Source organism: Rhamphochromis sp. 'chilingali' (genome assembly GCF_963969265.1).
Source record: "Rhamphochromis sp. 'chilingali' genome assembly, chromosome: 4".
Classification (NCBI taxonomy): domain Eukaryota; kingdom Metazoa; phylum Chordata; class Actinopteri; order Cichliformes; family Cichlidae; genus Rhamphochromis; species Rhamphochromis sp. 'chilingali'.
The window spans coordinates 36,256,431-36,277,845 of record NC_137948.1 but is presented as its reverse complement, the minus strand read 5'-3'; the positions used below and the strand labels follow the sequence as shown (position 1 = coordinate 36,277,845).

The 21,415-nt window shown below is 42.3% G+C and overlaps 1 protein-coding gene across 1 annotated transcript in view; it reads right to left on the bottom strand.

Moving 5' to 3' along the window:
- Positions 1 to 477: 477 nt before the first annotated feature.
- Positions 478 to 21,415, bottom strand: part of LOC308395035 (uncharacterized protein) — a gene marked incomplete at its 3' end in the record, with an annotated part of 74,798 nt that continues 53,860 nt past the window's right edge. Inside the window, exon 2 of the mRNA XM_080879688.1 lies at positions 478 to 947. Coding sequence (XP_080735814.1) covers positions 478 to 933 — 456 coding nt within the window. The 5' untranslated portion in view covers positions 934 to 947. The remainder of the gene's footprint in view (positions 948 to 21,415) is intronic.

The window sequence follows — 21,415 nt, the reverse complement described above, 5'->3', positions numbered from 1 at the left end:
TTCAAAAGTACCGGTTTGGTACTGGTATCGGATAAAACCTAAACGATACCCATCCCTAGTCATAAATTAGACCAATGCAAGCATGGAGCAGGTGGCCTGTTGCTGCTGAATAAAGGTAAAGACATATTTATTGTCTTTATTCCTCGTGACTTTTTTGAGTTGATATTTCCTGTATTTTCAGGGCATTTTCTTCTGGCAATGAACCATGGTGAAATAGAGAAAACAGAAAATGTTACTGAACTATTTTCCATCTGAATCCTTCTACAAATGCATCAAAAAGCATCAAACTTTGCTCTCAGCTCTCGCCTCACACGGGAGGCAGAAATTCAGCTTGGAACAGGGGATGTTTTGAACTAATCAGATGGGTTGAAATAGCCAAAAGCCTGCGTTTAAACTCTGAGAGATGGAAGGATAACTGATGATGGATTAAGTTATGAAAAGGCAACACACAGTGGGAATAATCCACAGTATCATGATTCACAGCAGGTAAGTAAAAGGATATGGGCTGGAGACCATGCGGATGCACCAGCTGCGGGGAAAGGTTGTCTGCTTGAGGCAGAAGAAGACCACAGGTACCAGCTCAGGGTAGGGCACCACTAACACACTGGTGTCACTGCTGCCATCATCATCGTCGTCATCCTCGTCATCCTCATCTTCTTTATCCCCGTTACGCTCAACCACTTCCTCCTCTTCTTCCTTCTCGATCCTCTCCTCTTGAATAATTCCTGCCTCTTCTATGGTCTCCTCCTTCTCCTCCTTTTTCTTGGGATATGGGCGGCGGTGTGGGGAGGGCCTGCGGGGAGACGAGGTGGCGACAGCGTCATCGCTGTCGGCCCGGGCTATGGCGGTCGTCACTCTGGAGCTGGTCGGTGCAGATGGTGTTGCTGTTGTCGATTTTGCAACGCCGGGGCCCTCCTCCTCCTCGCTCGTCATGGCCACCTTACGGTCTTAAATGAGAGAAAGAGAACAGGAAAGGAGAAATTTAATTTCATAAATCACTCAGGGGGTTAGAAACAAGTAGCCAACAGAGAAAATGAATAGTTTGCCATGGTTGAAGGTTGTAAAATTATAGTAAGAGATTGGAGGAACTAAAGCGTGTTGGTAGGAATAAAGCATAAATTGTCAAGGACGGTAGCCTGCAAGGACAAATCTAAAAAGTCTCAGTTAGTTTTCTTAGATAGAGACGGGTCTATCTGGGGTTTAGTGACCTTTGGTGACCTGAAACAAAAAATGTGTAATTGTTTTTCTTCTGAAATGCTCTTGTGTTTTCTGTTATTGTCATTACTTCAATAACAGACTTGACTATACTTCACTTATTTTAGATAGTGGGCCAGTTTGATCTTACATGAGTTGGACCAACTATTGCAAAATAATTAAATTAAATAAATACATTTAAACAAATCATATTTTCAAGTTGATATGATGAAAAAGAAAAACGGGTGTTTTCTGTAGTATTTGGCAGGCTGCGGTTTATCTTATCGAGGTCTGTCTTTGTCAGCAAGAAGACTGAAGTTATAATACTGTAGTTAAGAGTCTAAGATTCGTCTCCTCCTTCTGTGATTATTCAACATTTCCCAAAGCCTACAAGCAGGCCACACCGAACCCTTTGATGGGTTGGTTCTGGCCCCCTCACCATATGTTTGACTTTGATTTTGACTTTGATTTTTAAGAATAAATATGTGGTGTAATTTTTAAAAAGCCCTCTTTTCATTTGTAGTTTGGCATCAAAGTAAAATAAAATAAATAAGTAAAATCTTAGCACCTCGTCTGAAATGCGCTACGGAGTAAGACAGCTGTTTTCAAAAAAATAAGAAACATTTAAAACAAAAAGTCACCTTAAACTGCCTTAAAATACATGTTCTTCCACAGAGTCAACTGTGTTGTGGTAGATATAACCCCACCGGGAGCGAGTTCTGTACATTACTGTTATTGTGCTGTAATGCAGCCAAATTCCGAATATCGTTGATCCCATTTACATATCCGTGTGCGGGTCAATTTCACAGTGGCATGATAATGTGCTGCGAAAATGCCTTTGTAGCCCATTATTGAACTCCATTACTCAGGAGTAGATGGTGGAGATTGTGACCATATTTCAGATAAGTGACACTAATCTTGGGTACAGACCTTGAAACTGTGGTGCACATATAGATTTTCTCTTCCGCCGGATTAAAGATGTGTGTGTGTGTGTGTGTGTGTGTTTGTGTGTGTGTGAGAGAGAGAGACTCATGCGTGTTTTCTAAGCCTTGTAGCATTATTTACAGCAACATCCATAAGGATGTCTACCAGCTGAAAAATTCTACAAGGAACTGTTAGCGTGTTAATGTGTTCCTCTTAACCCGAGCCGGGTGCACTTGATCAGCCCATTGTGAGCAGAAGAACAGTTAAACAGAGCTTCAAAAGCTCGCTTTTGACTCTGAAGAGGAAAAGAAGAAAAGGCTGCTTAAAAAGGAAAGCTGATAAGTGCTGTAGTATGCATTATCGCTGACTGAGGCTTTAGGTTTCAGGTTTTTTTGAGCCAGCTAACAAAAAGGAGCCAGGCTATGTTGACACTGCTTCAAACATCTCTGCTGGATGTTTTTATCCATTCTTTTCATTGAGTTTTGTCAATTTTATTTTATTTTGTCATCACTATTGCACATTGATGACTTTCCCTTTTCTTTATACGAAACAGCATTTTGTGTCTCATGAATCTCATCCACCTACAATATTAACAAGCAGTCAGTCATTCCCGAGATGGAACGGTGGAACGGTGGAAATAGGAAGCTGGCTGCACTAATACTTTGTGAAGATTTTTCTGACGAGTATTTAAACGCAACACCGGTGTGACGATATTGTTACATCAGCAAGTTTTCTTAAAACTTAAAGACACTTCAACATGACATGCAGATGCCATGATTTCTTTTTCTTTTCAGATCACACTGTGATCACAGGTAGAAGCAAGAGACGGACAGAGAAGGTGCATTTTGAGTGAGTCAGCAGAGGGGAGGAGGGAGGAACAAAGGAGCAAGATTTCAGTGGTTTAGTCAGAGGCTTAGTGTTGAGAGGAATCAATATTGTGCAGCTGGAGTGAAAACACAGAGAACAGGAGTTCTGATAGGACTAAGTGGCACCTGCCCATAGATTTCCAATGAGCGAGCGGAGCGCACAGGTTTCAGCAAAATCTACTCACGCCATCAGTTTATCTCCATATACCAGAGTTTCTGAGGTTTTGCACTGTGTTGATCTCAGTTAAAGGCTGATTTTCAGGCTGTTTTTATGACTACAAAGAGAAGAGAAAAGCAAAAAGAGAAGGGAAGAAAGCTCACACAGAAGACTGCTAACCTGCGTTTCCTTATTACAGTGAGTGCAATATGCAATCGGGCTGTCAGTTGCCAAGGAAGGGCAGTGTCAACCCTGGCAAAGCTTTACATCTTCACAACAGAGAGAAGAAGTAAAGCAAAGGACTGTTGCTGTATCAGAGCAAAGACCGGCAAAGCAGTTGGCAGCGTCTTAAATCTCAGTCTCTGGCAGAGTAATCATCGTGTCAGTGGTAAGAAATAAAACTGTTTTGAACCTCGGTGGCAATTAGGATGTTGCAACAGTGTCAAAGGTTCAGTGCAAGGAAGAGAAAAGATGAAAGCAACAAGAAGGAGAGAAAAACTTAACACAGAGTGCAAAGAAAAATAAATCTGTAGATAAGAATAAAACGCAAACAGTTGGAGGTTCATGTAAGAGTATCGCTGATAATTAAGATACAATCTTATGAAACCTCTGCACATTATCGTTGTGATTTTGCATACTATGTTAAAGAAAGAGTCGGACAGCAGAACTGCAATAAAGAAGCCTAATGGTCTTAAAAGTTGAATGTTGTGTATTTGATGTCGGTATGGAAACAACTAGGAAAGGGGCAGGATGAATGGCTTCTGAGCGGATCTGAAGTTCTGCAAGCTCTTGACAACACTGAGCTGTGGTTCACTACAGTTTACTATGCTGTGTAAAGTGAATGAAATGCTGTGTGGATTCCACGAGCCCAGATACTCATCTTCATCTGCTGTAATTTCCACTAAAGGTTTGCTTGCATGACCCTATACAGTTCCTATCACCTTCTGAACCTTCTCCACTGCTCTGCAATAATGTGACAGTAATTGTTCAAACAGTGAAATTCATGAGCATCAATATCAGGAAGGTTGTTTTACTAGAAGACCCATTAAACACGATGACGCTTACCCATTATTGCTGATGATGGGGAACGTAGATGGCAATGTTTTTTTAATCTTTTTGTTTGGTTTTGACAGCAGGGCCCCAGATGTAATATCTATTACTCTTAGCTGTTTAGACTCTTGACCTTTGTCAGGAACACTGACAAAATGCAGGAAAAAACGGGGGGTTGTAGCCATAAAAACCTTGTGCGCTAAGAAAGCACATCTGTGCAGTCCCATCCTAATAACAGTACTTTTAAAATGCAACGTATATGAGTCAGTGACACATTAAGGATCATTATGACCATTGGGATTGGCTGGCTGCTGTTTACTGTCTGCAGCAACACGCTGATTTGACTTCACTGCTGTGTTTGCAGCTGGTGTGACATGTCCTCTACAGCAGTTAGGTTGTTTATTCTGTGATTGTGTCCCCAAGTTTCTGCTTTTATTTGTTGACACGTCAGCCTGCTCTCAGCATTTGTATCCTCCGCAGTACTAATGCACTCCACGATTTTCTCATTTGCCGGCTTATCATTTTCTTGCATTTTTAAACCTGCTCCCCTAAAGTAAATTACTTTTTTTTGCACATGAAAGTGATATTATCTAGACTGCACCTGTAATTACATATCACACACGACCAAGATTGAGTGAGTCACAATCAAGATACTTTTAACTGCCCACCTTCACTTTAATGACCGTCCTGTGAAGTGTCCCCGTTTCAGCAACATTACTGGTCATATCCATTAATACACTGCAATTTCAAAAATCATTTCAAGCATCTTTCAGGCTCGATAGCGTTTCATTAGAATGATTTACATTCTGAAAAAGAGCAGTTCATGCATTCTGGAAATGCTCCAGTATGAAGAAACTTGGTGTGAAGGAGGGTTCATGTTTCATCAAGTGATGTCACATGCTGCAGTTTCAAAGGTGCTTGAGTTAACTAGATTGCTATCTCTGGGAACAAAAAGTAATACTTTTAAGCAGTCGTGAACCCAGAGCTCACCACACTCTTAATGGTCAGTCAGATACTGCAGATAAAATCCGCACAATTAATAACCCTGAGGTGAAGTTTACTGAAGACAAAGTATGACAGGGCACGGCTCTCATTAATCTGTCAGAGATAATATAACTAGAGGCTTTAAAATAATGATTTCAGCCTGAATATATACCAACAAAGTCAAAATGTCATTGAATCCACTTAAGAAGGAAGTTAACCCTCTCAAGGCAGGCGCTGCCGATTTGCAACAGTTAAAAACTAACAACCTGATTTCCCCACATACATGTTTTATGAGGTTTTTTTACTCAGAAGTACCACTGCAGGACTTGGTTGTGCATTAGCAAAAAAAAGTTTAATTTGAGCCTGAGAGGGTTAAGAGGAGGAAGGTTGTACCTCTAATTATCTTAAAATATGATTTTTCACCTTCCTTGAATACTGTTGGTTTATTCAAAGCAAATATCAAGAGATTTCCAAAAGTCAAACTCTGCGCATAAACTATTTATTTAATAGGAAGAAGAGAAGACCCTATAACGGTAACATCAGAATGAGTTTTCAGGTCACTGAAAACTCATTCTGAAGAAGATCAAGGTCCCTGAGCATAGCTGACACCAAACTAATGATTTGTGTTACCGAATCACGATGCTGAATAATAGCTCACATTACCCTCAGACAACAGGCTGTGACTGTTCAACATTGTTTACCTTTTTGTTTTGAATGAGCAGGCAACAAATTAGACCTTATTATGCACCGTTCAGCGAGTGGAAGGCCATTAAAAAATGTAATAACTAAGCAAAGAAAAGGAAAACAAGTAGGTCTACCTTGAAGCTTTATCACATTAATGACACAGCAATTGCATGTTTTCTTTTGTCCCAAACCATGACTCTTGCATGTCAGTCAATTTCTCCCCCTGGAAAACTGTTAGATTATGCAGCACTGAGCTAATTACATGCTTTATATGTGTTAGTTTGTTTCTCAGCTGAAAATCAGTAATCATCCACAGCCATTTCCTGTATGGTCTTAGTGTGTAAGTGGCATCTATGTGTGATTAACACCGGGTTACGCAGATCAAATGTTAGCAGGAAGGTCATATATCATAGACTGATGTCAAGCTAAGGGTCAGGTGGGATAACTCTAAGATCTGTAGTCGCTCAGCATAGGGAAAACAATCACAACTCACAGTAATTTCTAATGTGACCTCCAGTAGGCTTTCTTAGTGTACATGTGGTCAGCTAACCTGCTGCTCTTTGTGGATTTACACAACTAAATTCAACAAGATGTCAGCATTTTGACAAGCTATCTTAGCTGATGTCCATCCACTACACTGACACTACACTGTTTATACTTTATGTTACTCAGTATACAGCTGATATAAAGTTGCAATTCAGTTAATGAATCTAAGCATCATCGGCTTAAATGCAAATTCATCTCTGCTACACCCGATGTAACTTAAATCTGACCATAAGCACCACAGCCACTGTGCAGTAGTCCAGTACAGTGATTTACTGCGAATTCACCACAGTACTGCACGCTAACCTGCACAAAACTGCCCAGACTTTTCATGAGACATTTCAATAGCACAAAGTTATTATAGCTTAGTTTGATTTGCAGGACATTTCACAAAACTAAAACACATAATTTTATCAAAACACACCATACAGAAATCCAATATGTGATTAAAATTATGACATTCCAAGTAAAATTTCAATCTGCAGATTATCAAAGGTCACTGAGCAGTCCTTACCTTTAAACCTAACCTCTCCTCTTCCTCTCCTGTCTTTCTAAATGTTTCTCCATCTCTGAGTGAAGTTAGCTCTCCTTCTTAGAGCAGCTGGACCTTTAGCTAGCAACACACTGTGCGACAAACTGCACACAAATAGTTTGTGTGTTTGCTGATGTTTGTTGAGCTGATAGAAACGCTGAATTTGAAACGACCTGCCACACTCTTCATGCTGCCTCCTCTTCTGTAGCGCTAGCTAGATGCTGGAGTACGCAAACAACCTACAGACACCTGCACTCCTCCCGGCCCACCTTAACCACCGAAAAAAAGCGCTATAAATGATCCCGCTGAAACAAAACGTAACGAGCCTGTTTTGAAAATGTAAAGGCCACAAAGTACAGATATTTGTTTTAAAATGTAGGGAGTAAAAGTAAAAAGTTGTCAGAAAAATAAATACTCAAGTAAAGGAGCCTAAAGATATCTAAAACATTCTGCTTAATTAGTACAAAGTATTTGAACTTTGTTACTTCCCACCTCTGCTGAACACTTTAGGTCATGACCTTCCCTAATAGTTGGAGGTGGCAGCTGCAAATGTACATGCACATAAAATTCAGCAAACATCTTGAGCCACACCTTACGCCTTGTTCTTGTAAGAAGAAATTATTGTAAGATTTTAAGGTGGTCTTAAACAATAGTTTTCCTAGTTTTTCTTTGGACATTGGCTGCTTTTTTAACCTTCAGTTGCTGATGAGGGTATTGTGGGGTCGGTGGGATAGACCTCCAAGTTTGTGAATGTGATACCTCAAGATGAGGTGACTAGGATTATGAAATTCATACCATCCATGCGTCCAAGTAGGAGTAGCATTGTTCCTGCTTCTTTAGTTGAATATATGAAATCTGACATCTATAGGTGATGAGCAATACCTGAACAGCATGTCCTTTAGAAAATGCAAAATATTTTACTGCAAAAACCGGACACAGGACGTTGCAGTATAATTTTGCAGATGCATCTGGCCCTTCAGTTGATCCATCTCTTGATCACCAAAGCCTCAGCAGAAGTAGTCTCAGTGGAAGGGTGGCTGTCAAGAAGCCATTTTAAAGAAAGGGAAACAGGTAGAAACGACTGAGGCACGTCAAATTATACAAGAATAGGGTTGAAAATCAGTGACAACAGGTCTTAAGGAGTGATGAACCTAAATTTGAAATGTTTTGGATCCATATGTGGTCAATACGTAGAGATGAGGTCAGGTGAGAGGCTTATCATGTGTCTACACACCTGTAAATTGCAGTAGAGACTCTGTCATAGTTTAGGGCTACATTTCAGTCAACAATGTTCAGGATCTTCTCAAAATAAATGGAATGGTTAATGTAGAAAAATAGAGTCGGATTTTGCATCTGATTAACAGTTTCATTTCTCAGCATGACAGTGGCGTTGCAGTAAAAGCATACCTGGATGGACAATTACACACTGTAACACTATCAGTCATGGACTGGGCTCCCCAGACTGGCCTCAAGTGCAGGCTGTGATGAAGAATAAAATTGGTTATACCAAATGTTGACTTTGAAGCTCATGTGAATAGCGCAAACTATTTTTGCCTTCTGTGCTGTATTCCCATTCCCATGTTTGCACATGCTTTAATAAATCACGGCACCCATTTTCCATTTTGCTGGCAAAATATAAGGAAATGACGGTGTGTACAGTACTGCACACACACAAAGAATGATCGATAAAGAAACTGCATTTCCCTCACATACTTTTGATATATTGAACTTTGAGCACCAATCAGGCTAATGCACAAAGGGTATGATGTTTAGTGCTTCCTCCGTACACAAGCACACACACAAATGTACTCACAAACTCACAGCTTGTTGCCAATGCAAGGACTTATTTAATTTGTTTAGTGTCTTCATAATTCACAAACATATCAACACTTTGCATTATATGAGGGCCAAAGCAATCTACAGTTCCATGAATGAGTGTGTGAGTTTGGCTGATTAAGTGGCTGCTGATTAATTTTGTAATATTACATCATCCCAAACAAACCGGTGTAATTTTGCACAACTGAACAAAATTCCTTAAGGAAATGTAAAGCTAAGCAGGAGCAGTTTGAATTCCATCAGGTAACAGAAGCAGTGATGAGCAGTCAGGCTTGTAGCCTCCATCTCTACCTGTTTTGCAGCAGATTTGCTGTGGTCACAACATTTTTCTGCAAAGTGCTCTGTGGGCTGGGTTTCAACTTTGCTGTCAGCTTAGTGTTCACAGTAAAACAATAAAAGAAAGAACTTGCTGCTGTCTTCATTAGTTTAGGGATTTGTGTCAGTGTGTACGCTAAGGTTTTTATTGTTAGATTGTAATTACGTGTCAGTGTATCTCTGGCCATGTTGCAGTGTAATGCAAAAGTAATGGAACAAGTAGAATAACAAATGTCTTTACAATATAATGTGTTACACTAAGGTAATGTGGTGCGTTTCCGCTTCTTTCAGGCAAGACAATTCTGCCATACATGTATGAGTTTACCGGTAACCCCTGGTAAACTCAACCGCTTTTTTACGTCAAAAAGCTTTTCTTCAGCAGAAAAAGAAATTCAAAAAGGAAATACACTATCGGGGCCTAATTTTGTTTTAAGTATTATCTGAAGTTGTTAGCTTATGCAACAGCATGTTGTTCAAATCTGATGTAATCTCTATCCCTTTTTAAAGAGACAAGTACTAGTCTTTTACTGTTCTATTAAATAGGTGGATCTTTGTGGTGCTTTTGTTCATAAACATATGATATGCAGTATGTATAACAAGTCAGGAACCATCCATCCAGTCTCTTTAGGGTTGCAGGAGGTCTAGAGCCCACCAGGCTTCCATAAGGTAAGAGGTGGGGTACGTCTTGGACATGTTGCTAGTCAACACAGAAAGACATTCACGTCATGGCTCGCTTATATTCACCAGTTAACCTGACCCCACTAGCCTCATGTCTTTGGAGTGTGGGATGAACCCAAAGTACCCAGAGAGAACCCATACATAGAACAGACAAACTGTATACAGAGAGGCTCCAGCCAGATGGTGGATTTGAACCCAATACCTTCTTGCTGTGAGGCAACAGCAACTACTCTGTATACACAGTTCCACTGTGCTGTCCAGGTCAGGGAACCATGCCATGAAAATCAAAACCCTTGCCCCATTTAAATTTGGCCGATTGCCTGCGCGATTACCTTCGTGTGTGACTCTGGCTCATTCTCCGTATGATGCTATACATAGATCAGGACCTGGAAATCCCACAATTCTGTCCCCTCACTCTTGGTGTGTGACACCACATGATGGCATACACCACAGTTTAGGTGGTGTCCACTTAATGTTCTCTCTCAGTACATTACAACTGAAGACAGCAATAACACATTAATGGTGTACAGCCCGGTGAATAACTTAGAGAATGGCGGGCTTGCTCTTTATTAGTCATCTCTTCACCTGTCAAAGCCAGGCTTGGAAACACTAGTAAATTCAACAGAAAAATGCAAAAAAAGGAACAACCCAAAACCTTGCTAGCTTTTCTCTAACAGGCACGGCATGGTACTGAATTCCAGTATTGGTCCATTAGAAGATGATCAAAAAGGAAAGATTAGACAAATGAGAAAATGAACCTCACACACTCAGTGGACGTTATGAAACAGCAAAGAGCTGATGGGAAAAACCTAAAAGTCATGAAAACATACATAAATGCATACATACTATATAATAACCTCAAAGTAATGACCACAGACTACCCATATGATTTCATACTGATACACCTACACACACACACACACACACACACACACACTTTTAGTTACCGGCAGCAGTATGGGAAGCTAACAGCTAGCTGCTTTGATGTGACACAGATCCTCATTAATGAGCCCCAGACCATGCTGAAAGCTTAATGGCCCATAGGCTCACTTAGACACAAGCACATACACACAGATAATATTATACACAAGATAATCAAGACCAAAGTGTACATGGGTAGACGGATGAACACATTCACTAGGACCGTACTGCACACCCACACAGACTCACACAAGCACAGGCATGCAACTGCAGGCACCGAAGAAGCAAACGTGGCAGGCTCGTAATGATGTTGGCTACCTCAGATGAAAGGCTTTAGTAGGACCACTAGAGCCCAGTGCTGCTTCCCAATATCCCCATTGACATTTCCTGCAGCTAACAAAGATGAGCCGTTTGCTCATCGACTTTCCCATAGCAAAACAACCACTGACAAGCCGCAGTTTATCCCCAAGCAAGCCTACTTGAACGGATCAGGAATTGATTTTCAAACCACTTAAGACAGAGGTGAGCAAAGGCGGAGCATCGGAAGTCGGGTGTTTGACTGAAGGAGCACAGCAATCACCTTTTGATGAGCATAATTCGAAACAGGATGCACGCAACCTGGTGTTTTCAGTTTAACATTTTAATATATTTTCTGTTTACCAGCAATCAACTGGCAATGAGTATTAAAAAATAAAAGCCACTCGATTATTTGAAGTCGATTTGTTTGCCTAGCTTGATTTGCTCTCAGAGCAATGTGAATAAGCAGTGATTTCTTATTTTTCTGACAGCTGATTTATCATTCTTGCTGAGGCTTGTGTGTGCGAAACCTTTAATTATCTAAACCACAGGAAGGTTGTAGTACTATACAAATAGTGTCGCTGGCAATAGTCAAACACATTCGCAGCACCCTAAGGAAATCATGGCTTGTTTACAAAATGTACACTCATGTCCCATTTGAAATCTAAAAAGCTGCACGCCACTGTGCATAAATGCTTTTTTTGCATGCAAATTTCACCCTAATTACTGTCGATTTTAACGCATCAATGAGTCCAAAGAGAGTGATTGCTGAGGATGACTTATTAATGCTTTCTTTAGACACCAAGGGCCCGTGTGAATGCAAAACTTTCAGCGAAGGGTGATTATTTTGATCTTAATTAGAACGCACAGAACAAAGAAAAGACAGTGGAACAACTATCCATCCATCCAGCTATTAATGCCACTACTCGAGAGCGTGCCAGGTAAACTCTGTGTCTATCTAATTATACCATATCTGATTGCTGAACAACACAACACCAAACTGTAGCATCTCATTTAAAGTCAGAGTTCTTTCAATTTAGAAAGGTGTTTATTTGAAATCATAGAAAGGAATCATCCATTAGCGTAACGAAGTATAGCTGAGCACTTAATATTTTATGCTATACAGTCAGTGTTTGGTTCCACTTTTGAGCTGTAGTGTGCTCCATTTCTGTGGCTAAAAGGCTGCCTCTCACAGGCTAGCTAGGAGTGTAATCATAGCCACTGCTCAAACATCACAGTACTGCAATTTCAGCTAGCCCTTCATGACTAAAACACGCAAGCAACAAAAGTATTGATTTCAGATGATTGAATCCTGATTTTATTTCAACTAAAAGGAAGCCATGAGTCTTGGCCGTGCCATTTTCCCAAAATGTCTCCTAAAGTCATTGTGATTTTTTTTTTAAAGGAAAGAAAAACAACACATTTGAAAACTGCCCGTGTAAGACAGATTAATTCATTCTGGGGAATCTAAAATGTTACACAAGTACCTTTTTAAAACACAGAAGGCTGAATTGCTTGTTAACAAGTGTTTGCTTGATGAGCCCATGATTTCTTATACGTCTTTCATCCACAGCTGCTCATGCTTGTTCCATGTGTGGCAGAGTTAGATGCTGTGGACTAAATATAAATCTATATGGTCATAGCTTTTCTGTGAACTACAGTATGTCTCTGTTGTAGGTATCTCCACGAGCCAGCTGGCTTTTATCCATAAACTGCAATTAACTCCTGTCTCAGTCTTTTACCAGATTCAGACAGAACAGACACTGCTAAGGATTGCGTAGCTGTTTGGCTTTAGAAACAGTGCAGAGAACAAATCATATCTACATAAGCGCTTGTGTGCAATCTCCAGCTCAACATTTCCTCCTCAGATGAAAGATGTGTGTCATGGCCTCTGGGCTTGTGCTATTTAGAGAGCCGATACTACCAGTTAGGCATTAATGATTTTTTCTTGCTGACGATGTGGGTGCTTCATGCATATAGTCTTTTTTTCTATCTGCATGTGTGTAGGCATGCCAGCTCTGTAACTGGTGATGAGCAGCTGGCAGGATTTTATGGTGATGAATTAAGTGTGTGAGAAATTTCTGTGCATTTTAACTCTAACTTGTGTGTCTGAGTGTTATGAGGGGCATGCCATTAGCTTTATTTTGTCATATCATCAAAACATCTGCATCCTGATTGCACCAGAGGGCGGCCTATGAAGAGCTAATTGGCTAGCGAGGTAAGTTGAACCTAAAGTTAGAGTTTTCTATGGCACAAAAGTGGCTCTCTTTTTACATGGCTAGATCCCCATGGTAACTTTTGCTTAGCACATCAACTGTTCTGGACTTCGAATGGATGGCCACATATTGTTTTCTTTACAAGAACCTGGAAGTGAGATATAGACCCAGGGAACACATATATGCAACCTGTAGAGTTAAGCACCGCTGAATTTAGACCTGCTGGAAAGTTACAGTCCGTAGCCAGCAACAGGTTTTTCCAACATTTCTTTAAACTGTCATAACTCTTGAACAGTTTGTGCAATCCTAAAAAATCCAACACTTGCTGAAAGTAGCAACTCTGCGCTTTTCAGTGATATTACATTCATTGGTAATCCCAAGCACATGGCAGCAGCCCCATGAAGGTTGAGAAACAGTGCATGAGTGAATGCAATGGAGTTATACAGAAAACTAACATTAAGACATTTCGCTGTTATTTTATTTTTGCTGTGTTTTTAGGTTTTTATGCTAAGATAACGTTTTTTTGTTTTTAAATTCACAAACAAACACTGCCCAGCTGTCTTCCAGCACCAGAAAAAGCAGGATTTTAACCTAGTAGAACATACAGGCAGTGTGGGTTTATTATCCACTCAGGAAAAACTTGTATAAAAGTGAGAACAAGTGTCAGCAGTACAGTGTGGGCCTTTGGCTACAGTTTGAGAGGACGTGCTTCTTGGAGCTCTACCAGGGGCCCAAAAAGTCTGAAAAAGAGATGCCCCAAAACAAACTACAGAGCCAAAGGGTCACGTACTTATTGTTGTTCAGTGTTTTACAGTTCAAAGTTCAAATTGGCTATTCTAAATCTTTTATTCATGTATATTCTCAGTGCCTCATTCAGTAAAATCTGTAAAATTTAAATTTTGTTTTTTTGTGTTTTTCTGCCATTAATCCCTGATTACAGTCTTATAGAGCAAAACATGGACCAGATGTTGAAAGAAGTAGTAGTCTGGAAAAGGGGGACAAAAGCACATACAGACAGCTGATTTTATGACACTTTTACAGCTAAAACAACAAAATAATTCCAGGCGAGCTGCTTAACATTACAGGGGTTACAGGATACTACTTCAATCAATAAGTTCTGCTCTTTAAAAAGTGGATGTAAATAATGGCAGCGGAACCACATAAATGCTAAGCTGCTTTAATTTATCATTAAAAAAAGGACATGACATAGCTGCATGAAATCAATGTTTTAAACAACAATAAGAAAGATGACCCGTGTATCCCACATTAGTTCATCCCTGCTCTAGGCTTTAGAATCATATCACAGGGGTAACAGCATCATCATCACATGCTCACCTGCTCACATTAGACTATTACATTTAAACCTCTAGAATGTACTCACTGGCTTCCCAGATCCCATCCTGTGCAAAAGTGGCTTCACAGTCTTTACTTTATATTGTAAGCTGAGACCAGAAAGCGACCAGTAGTCCTGTTCTAGACAACAGGGGCCCGACAGTGTTTACACTATTATGACATTATGGTGTTTTATATTACATTAAAATAAAAATTAGTGCAAAAAGTTGTCATCGGGCGCTCAAGCTTCCCTCCACAGTGCAAAAACATGCATGGCGTTAGGCTAATTGGTGATTCTAAATATGGCCTTGGGTGTGAATGCAAGGGTGAATGATTGCCTGTCTCTGGGTGTTGGCTCTGAGACAGAATGACAGCCTGTTGACGGCGTACCCTGCCTCTAGCCCTGTGACAGGTGGGATAGACTCCAGCCGCCCTCTGACCCTGAACTGGATAAAAGATAAAATGGATGGATAAACAGTAAAAAAGACATCAAATATATTGTTTGTGGGACTTTTAGGCCTTTTCAGGTTTTGGGCTATGGCCAGAAGTGAGCATGCAACTGTGGCTTCTCATACAGGGAGTGCAGAATTATTAGGCAAGTTGTATTTTTGAGGAATAATTTTATTATTGAACAACAACCATGTTCTCAATGAACCCAAAAAACTCATTAATATCAAAGCTGAATGTTTTTGGAAGTAGTTTTTAGTTTGTTTTTAGTTTTAGCTATTTTAAGGGGATATCTGTGTGTGCAGGTGACTATTACTGTGCATCATTATTAGGCAACTTAACAAAAAACAAATATATACCCATTTCAATTATTTATTTTTACCAGTGAAACCAATATAACAATTCCACATTCACAAATATACATTTCTGACATTCAAAAACAAAACAAAAACAAATCAGCGACCAATATAGCCACCTTTCTTTGCAAGGACACTCAAAAGCCTGCCATCCATGGATTCTGTCAGTGTTTTGATCTGTTCACCATCAACATTGCGAGCAGCAGCAACCACAGCCTCCCAGACACTGTTCAGAGAGGTGCACTGTTTTCCCTCCTTGTAAATCTCACATTTGATGATGGACCACAGGTTCTCAATGGGGTTCAGATCAGGTGAACAAGGAGGCCATGTCATTAGTTTTTCTTCTTTTATACCCTTTCTTGCCAGCCACGCTGCGGAGTACTTGGACGCGTGTGATGGAGCATTGTCCTGCATGAAAATCATGTTTTTCTTGAAGGATGCAGACTTCTTCCTGTACCACTGCTTGAAGAAGGTGTCTTCCAGAAACTGGCAGTAGGACTGGGAGTTGAGCTTGACTCCATCCTCAACCCGAAAAGGCCCCACAAGCTCATCTTTGATGATACCAGCCCAAACCAGTACTCCACCTCCACCTTGCTGGCATCTGAGTCGGACTGGAGCTCTCTGCCCTTTACCAATCCAACCACGGGCCCATCCATCTGGCCCATCAAGACTCACTCTCATTTCATCAGTCCATAAAACCTTAGAAAAACCAGTCTTGAGATATTTCTTGGCCCAGTCTTGACGTTTCAGCTTGTGTGTCTTGTTCAGTGGTGGTCGTCTTTCAGCCTTTCTTACCTTGGCCATGTCTCTGAGTATTGCACACCTTGTGCTTTTGGGCACTCCAGTGATGTTGCAGCTCTGAAATATGGCCAAACTGGTGGCAAGTGGCAGCTTGGCAGCTGCACGCTTGACTTTTCTCAGTTCATGGGCAGTTATTTTGCTCCTTGGTTTTTCCACACGCTTCTTGCGACCCTGTTGACTATTTTGAATGAAACGCTTGATTGTTCGATGATCACGCTTCAGAAGCTTTGCAATTTTGAGACTGCTGCATCCCTCTGCAAGATATCTCACTATTTTTGACTTTTCTGAGCCTCTCAAGTCCTTCTTTTGACCCATTTTGCCAAAGGAAAGGATGTTGCCTAATAATTATGCACACATGATATAGGGTGTTGATGTCATTAGACCACACCCCTTCTGATTACAGGGATGCACATCACCTAATATGCTTAATTGGTAGTAGGCTTTCGAGCCTATACAGCTTGGAGTAAGACAACATGCATGAAGAGGATGATGTGGACAAAATACTCATTTGCCTAATAATTCTGCACTCCCTGTATAGCAGTTTTTAACTCTACTTGAGCACTTAATACAACATGCTCCACTCATAAAAGCACATCTTGCCTATATCCAAGAGCTTTCTATAGGACATTGCATTAGGGGTTTCTTGGCATGCAAAGTTGAGAAGCCATGGACTGAACCAGCAGCGTTCTGATTAGCAGATAACCTACTTACCCACCTGAGCTACAGGCACCCCAGTAACGAGGAATATTATTGAGCATATATAGTGTCATAGATCCTGAATGCAAACCTATTACTGTTAAATAACCATCATGTTACTGTGAAGCATTTGCCTTGAGTTTTACTCACCAATAGTTAAAAACCCCATGCATGCAGCCGGCACTTTACAGCAGCATATTAACACTGACATTAACACTGACAAAACAAATTTCCCACGTGTGGGACTAATAAAGGTTATCTTATCTTATCTTATCTTACATAGTACAAAGATTTACTGGTTCAATTTACTTGGCTTTTATATTAGCTCCCAATTGTTTCCACCTGCTTAATCTTTTTAATATTAGCTATTTCCCACATGCTATCTTTTAGTTTAGGGGGGCACAATTTGCAGACATTATCAGAGATGGCACTTTCTTTTTTTTTTTTTTTTTTTTTTTTTTGCCTGTCCCATTTGGTTCTTTAGCCATCAGAATTGTTGTCTGAAGACCAACAAGGATACCCAATGGATTTACTTTGCCAAATGGATCATCGTGGCATTGCCGTATTGGTCCATTTGGTCGATCTTTGTTTTTATTATTTATTATATTTTATTTTCAGATGTTACAGACGGGACAGACATGAGTGAGGGATAGGAAAGGGAGAAAGAAAGAGGAAGGAAAGGAAAAACAGAAGGGGAGAGGGACAGTGAGAAAGGGGGGGAGAAAAAAAAAAATCTCCTGGATCACCTGTTGAGAGAAGAATAGAAAACAAGCAGAAAAAAAAAACAAAGCAACATACTAAACACAACACCATCGCATTAATCTAGCTAAGTGTAAACAGCAGTAAATACTAAATATTCAATGTTGTTGTGCAGCACGCAGGACAGATGTGCTTCGAAGTAGCAGCCAAGAAAGGTGTAATTTGGGTCTACGAGCAGTGAACACCCGTGTGCATACCTGTGTGGATCAGCGCGCTTGTATTCCAAAGGTTTCTCCATGTAATGATCTGCTAGGGAGTGTGTGGGGGGGCCACAGCCCCGTCCTCCGGGGTGTGAAGCGGGTATGGAGGAGATCAAAACTCCAGACATCCAGAGGCCCCCAGAACACAAGAGACCATGGAAGACCAACAGAGGGGCAGCCGCGCCACTGTTCCAGTAAGAGCTGAGGAGAGTCCCAGATGAGGGCTCACTCAGCAGCCGCGGAGCAGAAGCCAGGGGGAGTTGCAGTGACGCGCCCATGAGCTCCGCCGGCCCCCAGCTGTGCCTGAGTGACCGAGCCCCAGGCCGAGAGGCCGGGGGCACCCAACCTCCGAAGGGGCCCAAGCGAGCCCTAGGCTCCAGGCCCCGATAAGCGGCCGCCAAGGAGTGAGCCGGTGTGTACCTGGACGCCCACCCCCAGACACAAAGAACCACCAACGCACCGACACCTGAGGGAGTCCGCCACTGGCAGGGGAAGTGGTGGTGGGCGGAGATAGGCCTCCAAACCTTGGAGGGCCTGAGGTGTCCCCAGAGAGGTGGCGTCTGATACCCAACCTGACATATAGACACAGACATACAGGCACACACAGACACAAACATCCATTCCCCCCTCCCCATGCTCTCATATGCACTCACTCCACACTCAACCAACGTGGAGACAGACATAAAGAGAAGCGTACTCTACAAACCGGGTCTAGGTACCCTTGCCCCTGGAGGGGGGAACTGCACCCAGACCCAGGTGGTGTTACCCTTTTCCCTGCGGTGGGGAGAGGCAGACCACCCCGACTCCGTAGCAGCAGGGAGGCCCCACACCCCAGACCGTAGTCGGACGGCCAACTCCTCCTAGCCCTCCCGCTCCAGCAGGCCGCAGAGAACGGGGGTGGGAGAAGACTCCAAACCTCCCTCCACCCGCTCATTGTAGTGTTGATGCATGTGTGTTCTAAGGTGCAATTAAAACCCACGAGGACATGGAGCTACCTGCCAAGGAGCAGCAGGTAAGCGCATAGTCCCTCCTGCTAGCCCTCAATGTCTAAGTGTATTTAAAATTGAGAGGTGGGCAACGACGCCAGGGGTGAGGTGTACACCCTGATGGTAATTTGGACTCCGTGATTGTGCCCACCCCCAAGATCCTATATGTATGTGTAATGAGAGTGTGAATAATGTGAATGTCTAAGTTGTGGGATAAAATTGAGGCAGAGGCAGCCAGAAGGGGACGGGGGGGGGGGGGGGGGGGGGGGGGGGGGTAGCCTCCTCTGCACCCTGGTGATATACCCCTACTCCAAGGCCCTGCATGTGTGGGTGGTTGTGGTGGAGCGGGAAGAGGGAGGCAGCTGGAGATGGGGAGGGAAGGAAGGGAGGGGCAGGTAACAGTAGGCACTCCCATACTCCGCGACCCGCCAGGGAAAGGGGGCCCAGGCCCATCCAGACCGGGGCCCAGTGCAGCAGCGCCCCCCGGCCCCACAGAGCCCGGGACAGTCCACCCAACCCCACCACAGAGAAAACTGCACCCACCCCACCATCCACTCATCTTCCAGACTACATAAGACAGTAAACGCCCAGGCTGAGATCTTCCTCCACCTCTCCTGTATCTCCCCCTCCTGCAGAGAGTTCCTGAAGGGAGGAAAGCTCCTGCAAGATGTGACCATCTCCCCCACCAGTTGAAGAGCCCCCCAGGCGGCTCGACGCACCGGCGGCACCCTGCTCCAGGGCTGGGCCCCCATGCACCCACCCGCCCACAACCCCGGCAACACACCAACCAGGACCCAAGCCCCCAAGGCCCGGCCCGGGCCCCAGCCCAGAGACGGAGCATCCCCAGAACCCCACGCCCATCCCGGACCCACCCAGGGCCAGCCAGGCTACCAGGTCAGTAACCCACGTCCGTCAGCACAGACCCTCCCCTAGCCCCGCTGCACGCAGCCGCGAGGAAACAGTCACCTGAGAGCCAACAGAGCCCCCAACCGGACATGACCGCTACCCCGGGTTGAGCCCCCCAAGGAAGATGCCTCCGGTGAACCCCCCGACGCCCTAAGCCTGTCCCTACCCCCACACCAATCACAACAGTGAAGGCGGGACCAAACTATGACCCCCCACCCCCACTAGGTGATGGAGCTGATAAAAGGAGCCCAGAGCAATTGATCTGATGTGGTGGCAGAGGCTGTGTCAAGACTAATGTAATCTAATAGATAATTTCTATATTGGTTAGAATTAAGATTATTTTTATTTTTCCAGTTCATGAGGACTGTTTTCTTGGCTATGCATAGGGCAGTGAAGATCATATGGGCTATATTCTTTTCTGAAGTGACATTATCTAAGCTGCCCAGTAAACACACTAAGGGGGAAGTTGGAATGTTACATTTCAGACACTTTGATAAGTCTTCACATATCTCGCGCCAAAACTTTTGCACTGGTGGACAGAACCAAAGAGCGTGGATGTAATTGTCTGGTGTATTGCCTTGACAGTCTGAGCAGTTGTTGGAAGATGTAAAGCCCATCTTGAACATCCGATGACCTGTATAGTGCACTCTATGTAGTATTTTGTATTGTATTAATTGCAGACTGGGTTTTTTAATTAATTTAAAGGTTTTTAAGCAAATCTGAGACCAGAAGTTTTGGTCTAAGCTGACTGATAAATCTGCTTCCCACTTTGCAATAGGAAGGGATATTGATTCATCTAATTTAGAAAGTGTTCTGTATATTTTAGATAATAATTTGGGGGATTTAAGAGTAAGAAAATGTGCCGCACTTAGTGGTGTTTGTAATTCAACTTGACTGAGGTTAAATTTCTTTTTTACTATGGATTTAATTTGTTGATATTCTAAAAACCTTTTCTTGTTGATCCCATATTGTTCAACTAGTCTGTCAAATGGAATAAATTCTGTTCCCTCTAATATATGTTCTAAGTATTTAATTCCTTTACAACTCCATTCTGGGAAATTAATCATATTATTGTTTTGTAATATGTCAGGGTTATTCCAGATAGGTGTACGTTTGCATGGGATTAATGAAGACTCCGTTATTTTTAGAAACTCCCACCATGCTGTCAGAGAAAAGCTGATGTTGATACTTTTAAAGCATTCATGTCTTTTGATGTTTGAGCTAATAAATGGTAGGTCTGAAATCTCTAGATCCTTGCATAGTGCCTGTTCAACATCTAGCCAGGGCTCAACTAAGAAGGTATGTTTTAACCATTCTGAGATGAACTGAAGCCTGTTGGCTAAGAAGTATTGGTGAAAATTAGGCAGATCTAATCCTCCTCTATCCTTGGTTCTTTGTAGCGTTTTTAAGCTGATACGCGGGGGTTTATCTTTCCAAAGGAATTTGGAAATATATGAATCCAGAGATCTGAACCAATCTTGTGATGGTTTGTTAGGGATCATCGAAAATAAGTAATTTATTTTTGGCAAGATCATCATTTTTATAGTGGCGACCCTATAGATGGCACTTTCTTAAAGGGAGCTGGCATTTTCATAAGCTGAAGAAACACCCCGATGCACCATGCATGACAGCTAACAGAATTAGGCTTTAATTGATATGAGAGTTCTCCTATAAACCTGGTAGAGACAATGAAGAAGGCCAATGAGGGTTGAGGGGGGAATTAATTTGTAGAGCA